This window comes from Astatotilapia calliptera, chromosome 4 (genome assembly GCF_964374335.1).
Source record: "Astatotilapia calliptera chromosome 4, fAstCal68.1, whole genome shotgun sequence".
NCBI classification, from domain to species: domain Eukaryota; kingdom Metazoa; phylum Chordata; class Actinopteri; order Cichliformes; family Cichlidae; genus Astatotilapia; species Astatotilapia calliptera.
The window spans coordinates 34,904,794-34,917,442 of NC_137425.1; the positions used below are offsets into that span (position 1 = coordinate 34,904,794).

Genomic DNA, 12,649 nt, shown 5'->3' on the forward strand with positions numbered 1-12,649 from the left:
TGTGTGTAAAGTGTGCATAAAACACATGAACGTGGAATCATTTTGTCCACTGATTCAGTTATAGTTACTGTTGCTTAAATTATTTACATTTAATTGGTAGTGATAAGATTATTACAATTATTATTATTCGTTTTCTATCCACATTGGAGTTTTGCTCCTTTGCATCATGCCGAAGCTGGAAACCTGGGTCCTCTGTAGCCAGTTAGAAAGATTACACAAGTTACCCTCTGAAGGTCTACTAGAAGCAGCACTTGAATGCAGCACTATAGACAATCCCTACTGCAACCATCACTGAGACTAATCAGCTGATCTGATCAGTATGATTCACGCCTACTGGCTGAAGAAGCTGACTGAACTCAATGAGGCTGCTAAAGGATGAAACGCACCCAGAATGGCTAACAGAAGGCCGGAAGGTCCTGATCCCCAAGGATCCCCAGAAGGGACTGGTCCTATCCAAATACCAGCCAATAACCTGCCTCGGTACCACATAGAAGCTCCTGTCAGGCATCATAGCAGCTAAGATAAACAGGCACATGGCTTGACACATGAGCAAGAATACCAGAGGAGAAACACTGGCTTCTGGTAGACATAGCAGTCACCTGAGACTGATTACCAGAAGGCCTATGACTCGATGCTCTACACATGGATCCTAGAACTATATAAGATCAACGGGACCCTAAAAGCCTTCATCAGAAACTCAATGGGGATGTGGTGTACAACACTAGAGGCCAACTTCAACCCAATAGCACAAGTCACCATCCATCATTTAGACTGGAGAAGTGTAGTCTGATGGTAACAAGAGAAGGAAGGTAGTCAGAGGGGACCATGCTACCAGAAGGCAACATGTAGACACTGAGGACAGCTACAAGTACCTGGGGATCCCACAGGCAAATGGGAAAGACTAGGAAAGCTGCAACCACCAAGTACCTGCAGAGGGTCAGGCAAGTCCTGAGGAGTCAGCTGAATGGTCAGAACAAGATCTAGGCTGTCAACACCTACAACCTGTTGGCGATCAGGTACCCTGCTGGGATAATAAGGTGACCAAACGAGGAGATAGAAGCCACTGACAATAAGACAGGGAAGCTCCTTACCGGGCATGGAGGGCTTCACCCCAAGTCCAGCATCCTGAGACGCTAAGTGGAAGGAAGGAGCCCCGGGACTACTGAATGTCAGAACCACAGTCCAGGATGAGACAACGAACATCCACGAGTACATCAGGAAGATGACTATAACTGACCGCGTGCTTAGTGAATACCTCAGTGCCGAGTATAGCCTGGAAGTCCTAAGGTCAAAATGGGAGACGCACCCTAGGGCGGTCAAGAATGACTGAGCTAAGATCCTGTGGGACTTCTAGATACACATGGACAAACTGGTGATGGCAAACGAACCAGACATAGTAGTGGTGGACAACCAGAGATGGCCGCAGTAATAGATGTAGCTATTAGAGATGGACTGATACCGATACGTAATATCGGATCAGTCCATCTCTAGTAGCTATACCAGCAATGTCAGGAAGAAGGAACACAAGAAGCTGGAGAAGTACCACCGGCTGAGAGAAGAACTCGAAAAATGTGGAAGGTGAAGCTAACAGTGGTTCCAGTGGTAACTGGAGCAGTGACTCCCAAGCGAGGCAAGTGGCTCCAGCAGATCCCAGGAACAACATTGGAGATCTCTGTCCAGAAGGATGCTGTCCTAGGAACAGTAAAATACTGAGCAGGACCCTCAAGCTCACAGGCCCACAGGGGCATTTCTTCTGTTTGGAATTGAATTGCTTCTTACTGTGGAAATGGTGTGGAACAGTGACATAGTGGTGGAGTGGTGATTTAGTGTACGGGGGAAAGTGCATTAAAGTAAGAGTGCTTTACATAAAGCTTGATCTGGTCATAAAGACTTTCTTCTATGCTTAGTGGTTGCAGTGGCACAGGTTTCAGAGACAGGAAAACACAGTCTAAATGCACACAGTCCAACCAGCTCGTTTTGTTTCAGAAATTCAATTAAGTTTTATTTATATAATGCCAAATCATAAGAGCAGTCACCTCAAGGGTAAAGACAATAATGCAGAGGGAAGCCCGTCAGTCAAATGAACCCCTTTGAGCTGTAAGAAATGTAACCAGGTCATAGATGGAAGAAATCTGACAACAGTGTGCCAGGAGACATGAACCTCTGTCTGTTGTGCTTGAGCAGGTTTTTGCAGGACTGTCATTAACCTGGAAATCAGAGTGTTCCCTATGATGCATTGTTTCCAGGCAGTGACTCCACTGTCATCATTTTTTACAAGGCACAAAGTGGCTGGAGGGCAAAAAATCATTAAAGAAACACTGGAAAACCCATTAAAGTACTCTTTTTCTATCTCTCTCTCTACAGGAATTAAAGTGATAGGTGGAGTGAAGGAGCTAACAGGAGAGGAGTTTGGAGTCTACGTCAAACGGATTTTACCAGGTGGCCTTGCTTCAACTGATGGTAAGACTTGAAATCCAGAAACCTTTGGTCAGACTGTGCTAGAACAGCACAGTCTGAATTTAGACTAGTTACTTTGACCCCCAACACAGAAGATAATATTTCTAGAACAAAGGCAGTAAAAGTTTCGACTTCCGCCTCTGAATTGGGGCGATAAGAAAAAGAGAAAATACTTGTGGGACTATAAATGTTCAGTCATTCTCCAACATCTCTGTTGGAGAATGACTGAACATTTATAGGCTCTATGTGAAGCAGTATTACTGAATGGGTAATTCCTGAATATTTCCCAGAAAGTTCAAAAGAGGTGAAGAGGACCAAGTTGGCTTGGCCTATAGAAAAGCCACATAACAGTACAGCAGTTATTTGTGGACATTTCCATTGTCTCCTCCGATATTTCACAGCAACACCTTGAACATGTCTGTTGAGACCAAGCATGCAGTCTGCAGCAGTGCTGGTGTTATTTTAAATGCACAAATCCTTTGTTTGTGCCTTTACTACATAATGTAGAAATTTAGCGAGCCCTTGTGCTAAATTTTCCCATTCATGAAGATCATGTGAATGACTCCAAAAGCCAAAGAATAGAAATGAACGTTGACAGTGGCCTGACTGAAGACCTTTGCAGTGAGAACAAGTATTTTTGGAGCATATCTCCTGTGAGTATTAAAACATGAATAATATACACCACAAGATTGTCTTGGCCTACTTTTTGTGTATCGCACCATGAATGATGGATATAGGGCAAAGAGAGAAGTGTCTGTAAAAATTGTTGTTTGTTTCTTACAGCTTGTCCAGAACACCACATATGCTTGACTTTAGTTAGGCCACATTCTTCTTCAGTTGCTGGTATACAGATCAAAGGGTTTTGCTGTATTGTCGCAGTGCTGGTCTCTTCCTGACCCACCAGTCTGACATTTAAACTGCAGTCAGAAGAGCTGAGCTCACAGTTCACATCCCCGACTCCTCACTAAGATTTTCATGTCAATTCCAAGTGAGTTCACACTAAAATGTGCAAGATGTTGCTGTTTAACTCATAACTGAGTCTCATGTTGGTTTAAAGCTGAGGTACGCAGCATGTTTGGTGTCACTAGAGGGAAAAAAATCCATCATAACCATTCAGCATGTCTGTCAGACATCTAACTCAGTGAACACAGTCTTTGAAGTGGCCAGATAAATGTTACCATGAGCAGGTTCAGACTACGGCACACAATGTGCAGAATCAAAGTCCTCAGCATCAAACGGATGGTCTTTAATCCCAGTGGAACTCTCTACAGTCTTCTTGTTCTCATTTACTGTACAAGGATATTTGGCCTGCAGACTAGGGTGGAGCCACGGATCAAACCACTAAGTAGATGTAGATGACTTGCTCTACCTCCTGAGCTACAGCCACCCCCCATGGCTGGATGGACTTCATATCATAAATCCCTTTTTCTGTAAGACACATTCATGGGTCCTATAGGATATAAGGCAAAAAGAGAGTTCATTTAGTTCCAGCGAATTTGAAAGGGACTATTTGGGAATATTTCTTCTTCAGCCCAGCCTAAACTCTCTGAGGCAGCTTTCTGTCATTTCTTTCAGTAGTCTTCAAGAATCGTTCCCCAGGCTTCTTGAAGGACATTCAAAGCTCTTCTTTGGATGTTTTTGCCTTTTGGTCTGTTCTCTGTCAAGATAATCTCACACTGCTTCAGTAATGTGTGGGCTTTGGGGAGGCCAATCCATGACCGAAACAAAACTTTGAAAGAAGCTCGTATAATGGAACAAGGACTCACTCTGAGAGTGAAAACCTCAGCCAAGCAGCTCACTTTCTGGGTAATATTTCATTTGAAGTGAACAATGTTGTATTTTGTTTTCTATGTTCTTTTTAAACTTACTCTAAGACGTTTGCAGAAGAGTAAAAATCAGATAACTCTAGCAAAACGGAGGTTTTCTTCGATTACACAAACGTGATACAGTAATGGATAATTGTTATTGATTTAGAAATAACTGAGCATGAATAACTTGAGCTTATTATATAATATTATATTGCATTATATATAACTAACCTGGCAGCTCATTCTCTTGACAACACTTTCTTTAAAGATATAACACGTTTTGGGGTCAACCCGAAAGAAAGAAACATCCAAAATGAACCACTGCTGTCCAGCTGACAGCTCCCCTCTGCACTTGCATGTAATCTGTGTTTAACCTTTCACAGGAAACCTGATGCCAGGGGACCAGATCTTGGAAGTGAATGGGGACAGCCTAGTAGGTGTCACAAGTGAAAGGTAATCTGCTAAAGTCACTGCTCTCATGTTAACAGTAGTGATGCTGGAAGACAATCTGTGTAAATGTGTTTGCATGTGTTTCACAGAGCTGTGGATATCTTGAGAGCAGCCTCTGCAACCAATCACATGCGACTTCTTGTAGCCAGAGATGAGGAAGCAAAGTAAGCAGAAGTCTGTCTACAGTCCTGTGTGTTAATGCCACTGTTTCTCTGCAGACTATAAAAATGAGCTTGTGTGTGGTAGTCAAAATCATTTTTTTTGCCCTTAACAGCAGTAATGCCCCCTGAATGCTGTTCAAAAAGGAGTACTGTCTTGGTTTACTGTAGGTCCTGCTTTTGTAGAGGGCCCAAAGGTTCTGTGAGTGATGTCAGGGAGCCAGGCTATTAAATGATCAGTTCTCAGGCCTTGCTGTCTAGTCGAGCAGTGGAGTATTTGGATGCATTTCATGATGCCTACAGAAAGACCATGAACTTGCACCTGTACAACTGTTTAAAGGGAATCAAACTCCCAGCAGGTTTGAGAGTTGATTATTAAATCCTTCCTTAAGCCACAAAGTTTCGTTTCTGTAGTGCTGGCAATGCAGAGCAAGTGCCTGTGGTTTGTGGCTGGATTAGTGATGCAGCCACAGGCCGATGTATCTGGTCCATCAAGAATCCCTTTTTTATACTGTCAACAAACAAAAAATCCACTTTGTGGACAGGGGTGGTAAATGGTAAAATGGCCTGTATTTATATAGCGCTTTACTAGTCCCTAAGGACCCCAAAGCACTTTACATATCCAGTCATCCACCCATTCACACACTGGTGATGGCAGCTACATTGTAGCCACAGCCACCCTGGGGCGCACTGACAGAGGCGAGGCTGCCGGACACTGGCGCCACCGGGCCCTCTGACCACCACCAGTAGGCAACGGGTGAAGTGTCTTGCCCAAGGACACAACGACAGAGACTGTCCGAGCCGGGGCTCGAACCGGCAACCTTCCGATTACAAGGCGAACTCCCAACTCTTGAGCCACGATCGCCCCGGGTGTCACTAGGGGTGGGTTTAAAAAAATCAATTTCCCTGATTTCATTTTGAATAATGCATTCATTAAATCCTGAATCGATTTTTAAATATTTATGTATTTTACCAGAAATGCCAGAATCTCAGGTTAAAGCTCACAAAACTGTTTCAACAATCACCAAACAGCTAAAACAGTAAATGAGAGCAGGTAAACAAGTTCCCTTCAAAAATGTAAACACAGAGCGTGGAGCCCCCCCGTTCTACTCACAGATTCTGATGCTGCAGGTGTTGGGTCTGTGTTTCCACAAGCCCCGCTAGTTTAGAAACGTATTCTCGTTAACGACAAAAACAAGACGAACATCTTTTACTTGCTAGCAAGGGAGGCCCCGGCCGGTGTCTCAGAAAGCTCTCTGAATCCTACCGTAGACTGACCCCAACAACGGCCTCCTCTTGCTGCCTTTTATTGGCATGACAGTTACAATACAACACAAGCACCTCCCACCGTAAAACCCCCAAATGGTTCTAAGACAAGGCACTGTGTGTGTGTGTGTGTGTGTGTGTGTGTGTGTGTGTGTGTATTTGAGTGAGTGTGTGAGAATCTGTCTCTCTGTGTGAGTGACTTCCAACTGTTTCTTTCTTTTTTTTTCTTTTTTATTAAGGATGAAGTTTTTATCCACGTTTTTATTTTATTCTTTTTTTTAGTGAAAAAGGGCACTTAAAAAGAGAAGAAGAGAAAACAAGCAAAAAAAAACAGAGCAACATACTAAACACAACACCATCACGTTAATCTAGCTAAGTGTAAACAGCAGTAAATACTAAATACTGAATGTTGTTGATAGAGGTGTAGTTTATGTCTATGAACAGTGAACACCCGTGTGCACACTTGTGTGGATCAGCGCGCTTGTATTCAAAAGGTTTCCCCATGTAATGGTCTGCTAGAGCAGACTCTGTATTCCTCGTCCACACGTAAATGCAAAAAGGGAGTTTTAAAAAAAATCTCAGTTTTCGGTGATTCGAAACGTCGTTTATGTGGACGAAACAGCTGCGTTTTCAAAAATACCCATGTAGGTGTGGACGTAGCGTAAAAGAGTTAGTAGTTTATTTTCTTACTACCTGTAATTTATTGCAGATTACTTGTATTTGCTTAATTGTTTACTAAATGTTTGAGGTGTGAAATAAACCGCAATGGAGCAAAATATGGTTGTGTGTGGTTGGAGGATGTGCGCGTGCGTGTGCTTGCACGCGGGGGGGCGCGAACATTTTTCTTGTAAAACAAAGGGGGGCCCAGCAAAAAAAAGTTTGGGAACCACTGTGCTAGAGGATGTAGAGAGCCATAGCCCCGTCCCCCAGGGCATGAAGCAGGCATGGAGGCAATCCAGCCTCCAGACATCCAGAGGCCCCAGAGTGCGAGAGCCCAAGGGGGACCACCGGAGGGGCATCTGTGCCACCCTCCTGGGAAGAGCTGAGGAGAGCCCCAGATGAGGGGTCACCCAGTAGCCACGGAGCAGAAGCCAGAGGGGGCTGCAGTGGCGTGCCCGCTGGCCCTGCCGGCAGCCAGCTGTGCCAGAGTGAACCGAGCCGCAGGCCCGGAGGCCCGAGGGCCCCCTTTGCCCCAGGAAGAGGCCTGACCGACCAACAGGCACCAGGCCCCACCAAGTAGTCACCGGGAGTGAGCTGGTACATACCTGAGCGCCCAGCCCCGGACACCAAGAACCACCAACGTACCGACCCCTGAGGGCATCAGTTACCGGCAGGGAGTTTGGTGAGGGGAGATAGGCCTTGGAGGGCCTGGGAGTTCCCAGAGAGGTGGAGTCTAAGACCCGACCTGACATATAGACACAGACAAACCGGCACACACAGACACAAACATGCATTACCACCCTCATGCACACATATACAAATACTCAGCATTCACTCAACGTAGGGATAGACATACATGGACACTGTACACACAATCACACTCCCCAAACAAACTCTATACCCCAGGTCCAGGTACCCTCACCCCTGGAGGGGGAAACGGCACCTAGACCCAGGAGATGTTACCCTTTCCCCCGGGGTGGAGGCAAGCAGACCGCCCCAGGCTCCACAGCAGCAGGGAGGCCCCGCATCCCAGATCCCAATCGGACGGCCAACACCTTCTCCCAGCCCCAGATGGCCAGCAGAGAACAGGGGTGTGTGAAGACCCCATACCTCCCCCCTCTCGCTCAAGGTGGATTTAAAACACGGGAGAGCATGGTGCTGCTGCCAGAGAGCAGCAGGTGTTAGCACGGCCCCTCCCGAGAACCCTCAATGTCTACATGGATTTAAAATTGAGAGGTGGGCACCGGCGCCAGAGGTGGGGTTGAATACACAGACCGTCCACTGGACGCTGTTAACGTGCCCACCCTCAAGGCCCTATATGTATGTGTTATGAGACTGTGAGTAATGTGGATGTCTGAGTTGTGGAATAAAATTGAGGCACAGGTTGCCAGAAGGGGACGGGGGGGGGGGGGGGGGGATGCCTCCCCTGCACCCTGGTGACACACCCGCACCCCAAGGCCCTACTAGAGTGGGTGGGTGCGTTGGAGCGGGAAGAGGGAGGCAGCCTGGGATGGGGAGGAAAAGAAGGGAGGAGCAAGATGCCCCTCCCTGGGGCCAGCTCCCCCGCTGACCCCAATAGGCACCCCCGTCCTTCGGCACCCACCAAGGCAAGGGAGCCCACGCCCATCAAGATCTGGGCCTACGGCAGCAGGATCACCCAACCCCACAGGACCCGGGGCAGCCCACCTGACCCCACCACAGAGGAAACTGTACGCACCCTAACATTTAATCATCTCCCAGACTGCACAAGACAGTAGACACCCAGGTTAAGTTTATTCCCCACCTCTCCTATACTCTCCCCCACCTGCAGAGTGGACTCCTGCAAGGATGGAACAAACTCCCTGTCAGTTAAAGAGCCCCCCAGTTAGGCAGATGCGCCAGAGGCCCCCTGCGCCAAGGCTGAGCCCCCGTGCACCCACCCGCCCACAACCTCGGCAACACACCAACAGGGACCTAAGCCCCCAAGGCCCAGCCAGAGCCCCAGCACGGAGGCGAAGCACCCCCGAACCCCAAGCCCCCACGCCTGCCCCGGATTTACTCAGGGGCAGCCAGGCTACCAGGCCAGTAACCTACGTCCACCAGCACAGACCCTCCCCAGCCCTGCTGCACGCAGCCACAAGGAGAACACCCTCTAAGAGCAACCAGAGCCACTAACCAGGTTATGACCACAACCCCTGGGTTAAGCCCTCCAGGGATAACGTCCCTAGGGATTCTCCAGACGCCCTAAGCCCGTCCCTACCTCCACATCAACCACAATGGCGAAGGCGGGACCAAACAATGACCCCCCACCCCCGCTAGGTGATGGCGCCTATCTGGTTATTCCAGATAGGTGTACGTTTGCATGGGATTAATGAAGACTCCGTTATTTTTAGAAACTCCCACCATGCTGTCAGAGAAGAACTGATGTTGATGCTTTTGAACCATTCATGTCTTTTGATGTTTGAGCTGATAAATGGTAGGTCTGAGATCTCTAGATCATTGCATAGTGCCTGTTCAACATCTAGCCAGGGCTCATCTAAGAAGGTACGTTTTAACCATCCTGAGATGAACTGAAGCCTGTTGGCTAAGAAATATTGTTGAAAATAAGGTAGTCTAATCCTCCTTTATCCTTGGTTCTTTGAAGTGTTTTTAAGATGATACGCGGGGGTTTATCTTTCCAAAGGAATTTAGAAATATACGAATCCAGAGATCTGAACCAATCTTGTGATGGTTTGTTAGGGATCATTAAAAATAAGTAATTTATTTTTGGCAAGTTCATCATTTTTATAGTGGCGACCCTTCCCATGAGTGATATGGGTAAAGATTTCCATCTAGTCAGATCGCCTTCTACTTTCTTTAGAAGTGTGATGTGGTTTAATTTAGTTAAGTCTGAAAGCTTAGGAGAGACATTAATACCTAAATATTTAATATTTCCAGATTGTAGTGGGGCAGAAGAAGAATTATGGAAGGAGCAGTTAATTGGAAGAACTGTAGATTTTGACCAGTTAAGTGAATAATCTGAAACACCTGAAAACCAGTTTATTAGAGTAATTACCTCAGAAAGGTTGGTTTGTGAGTTTTGGGGAAAAAGCAACACATCATCCGCATAAAGGCTGATTTTATGTTCCACGTTCTTGCATTTTATGCCCTTAATTACTGAATTCCGTCTAATTGCTGCTGCTAGTGGTTCAATAAAAATTGCAAACAGTGAAGGGGAGAGTGGGCGTCCCTGCCTGGTGCCCCTCAGGAGACAGAAGCTGGAGGATGTCTGGTCATTTGTTCTGACACAAGCTGTTGGGGAATTATATAATATTTTTAACCAGTTAATGAAAGAGGTTCCAAAACCAAATTTGTTTAAAGTTGCAAATAAAAATTTCCAGTTAACTCTGTCAAATGCTTTTTCTGCGTCTAGAGATAATATTGTGGTTTCAATGTTTTTACTGTATGAGTAGTCTATTAAATTAAGTAATCTACATGCGTTTGTTGATGAGTGCCTACCTTTTATGAAACCAGTTTGGTCAGGATGAATTAAGAGGGGGTTTATTTTCTCTAATCTTTTTGAGAGAGCTTTGCAGATTATGAGGTCTACATTTATAAGGGATATTGGACGATAGCTTGAGGGAAATAAAGGGTCTTTGCCTGGTTTTATCAGGAGACTAATGTTGGCAGAATTCATATTTGGTGGTAGTCTGCCATTTTCCTTGATTTCCTGCAACATTCCGTGGAATACTGGTGCCAGAATTGTCCAGAATTCTTTGTAGAATTCTGCAGGAAAGCCGTCTGGACCTGGAGCCTTATTATTGGGCATACTTATCAGGGCTTCCTGGAGTTCACCCGATGTCAGTGGCGAATCCAGTGCCATTGCTTGACTGTCTAGTAATTTTGGAAGAATTACGTTGTCAAAAAACTGATCAATTTCATTTTTAGATGGGTTTATTTGTGGTGAATATAGAGTTTCATAGAAATCCCTAAAAATGTTGTTTATTCTTCCAGGGTCATATATTGTGTTTCCTGATAAATCTTGAACACCCAATATAGTTTTTTTCTTTATTTATTTTTAACTGGTTAGCTAACAATCGACCTGATTTGTTACTGTGTTCAAAATTCTGCAAGCGAAGTCTTTGTACTAGGAATTGTGTTTTTTATTAATAATTTAATTTAATTCTAGTTTTGTTTTGCGTATTTTGTTCATTATTTCTTTATTCTTGGTCGCACGCGTAGGTTTCTTCTAAGGATTTGATGTTTTTTTCTAGTTCCTGAATATTTTTGTTTTCTTCTTTCTTTTTGTGTGATGAGAAATAAATTATTTTACCTGTCATCACAGCTTTCCCTGCCTCCCATAGAACAGAAGCTGATGTTTCGGGAGTGTCATTAAAGTCTAAATATGAAGTCCACTCTTTTTTTAAATATTTGATAAAGTCTTCATCTTTGAGCAGCAATGTATTGAATCTTCAGTTTTTACTTGGTGTAGCGTTCTTCTTATGTATTAGTGTTAAAGATACAGGAGCATGATCGCTGACAGCTATAGGGTGAATCTCAGTGTCTGAAATGTCACTCAGCAGTGAGCTGCTGACCAAAAAATAATCCAGACGAGAGTAAGAGTGATGGACATGTGAGAAGAAAGAATATTCCTTACTGGTGGGGTGAAGGGAGCGCCATGCATCGCAAAGACCAAAGTCGCTCATACACTGTTTGATTATATTTGTGGACTGCCAGTTACGCTGAGTTCCCGCTGTATTGAGCCTATCCATTTCTTCATTTAGTCCAAGGTTGAGGTCACCGCCAAGAACAAGTGTGCCATCTAAGTGTTCAGAGAGTGCCCTGAAAAAACCGTGAAAGAATGAGGGATCATCAACATTTGGACCATATATACTTACAATACATAGCTTTTTGTTAAATATTGATAATTTAATAATAAGGATTCTGCCCTCTGGATCTATAACTGTATCGAGTACTGTAAAATTAACATTTTTATGTATTAAAATTGCTACTCCCCTTTGTCTAGAATTATAACAGGCTGCAAACACGTTAGGAAACTCAGGTGTTTTAAGTTCGTTTAAACCTGTGACAGGTCTGTGAGTTTCTTGTAATAAAACAACATCTGCCTGTAGTTTTTTAAGCTGGTAAAATATCTTTAACCTCTTTCCTCTGTTGCCAGCTCCATTTACATTCCATGTGACAAACCTTAGTGTTCCCATAATTGTGTGTGTACGCTGGGTGTTTCGTTTAGACAGGTGGAGAGAATGTGGAAACATCCCTTGTTTGTAAATAGAAAGAGAAAGAAAAATGTGTGGTGAAAGGCTCCATAAGTCTGACTATGTGTGTGAATATTCACTAATATGAACAAGCGTGGCTTGCGTGTGTCCTATAAGTCTGTGTGCGCTGTGAGGCTGGTGTAAATGTGCTGCCGTTGAGCGCATGTGTTTGCGTGATCGTGGTGTGTGAATATGCAGAAATAGAGGGTGTTGTTTGTAGGTGAGTGGGGAAGTAGGTGATCACAGCAGTGAAAGAAAAGAGAAAGGAAAAAAAAACACGAGAACGGTGAGCGTTAACAAAAAAAAGAAAAGAAACGGAAACATTCCAATTAAAGCAATGATGGAGGGTGACGATGTTATATCTGCTATGACATCATACTGATATTACTAGGTTAAACCCATGTTAAAGGAGAGAGTGTGAATGAATAAGAAAAGAGTGTAGCGGGTTCTTATCTGGAGTGCAGTCAATATAACCACGGAGTGGTGCCGGGGTCGCGGTAGAGCTGTCCGTCCACGTAGAGCCGGTCCACGGCGAGCCGGTCCACGGCGATGACAGCGCGGGAGCCTCTCTGGATGAAGCTACGTCGAACTGGGAACAGGACCTTGCGTCGTTCCA

General features: G+C 44.9%; 1 protein-coding gene across 5 annotated transcripts in view; it reads left to right on the forward strand.

Annotated features, from left to right (window-relative positions):
• The window catches only part of LOC113033025 (syntaxin-binding protein 4), a 60,155-nt gene that overhangs the window by 11,749 nt on the left and 35,757 nt on the right, over nt 1-12,649 (forward strand). For all 5 annotated transcript variants that reach the window (XM_026186278.2, XM_080300533.1, XM_080300534.1 and 2 more), the window contains 3 exons: nt 2,365-2,460; nt 4,649-4,718; nt 4,805-4,879. In XM_026186278.2, the coding sequence (XP_026042063.2) occupies nt 2,365-2,460; nt 4,649-4,718; nt 4,805-4,879 (241 nt within the window). The remainder of the gene's footprint in view (nt 1-2,364; nt 2,461-4,648; nt 4,719-4,804; nt 4,880-12,649) is intronic.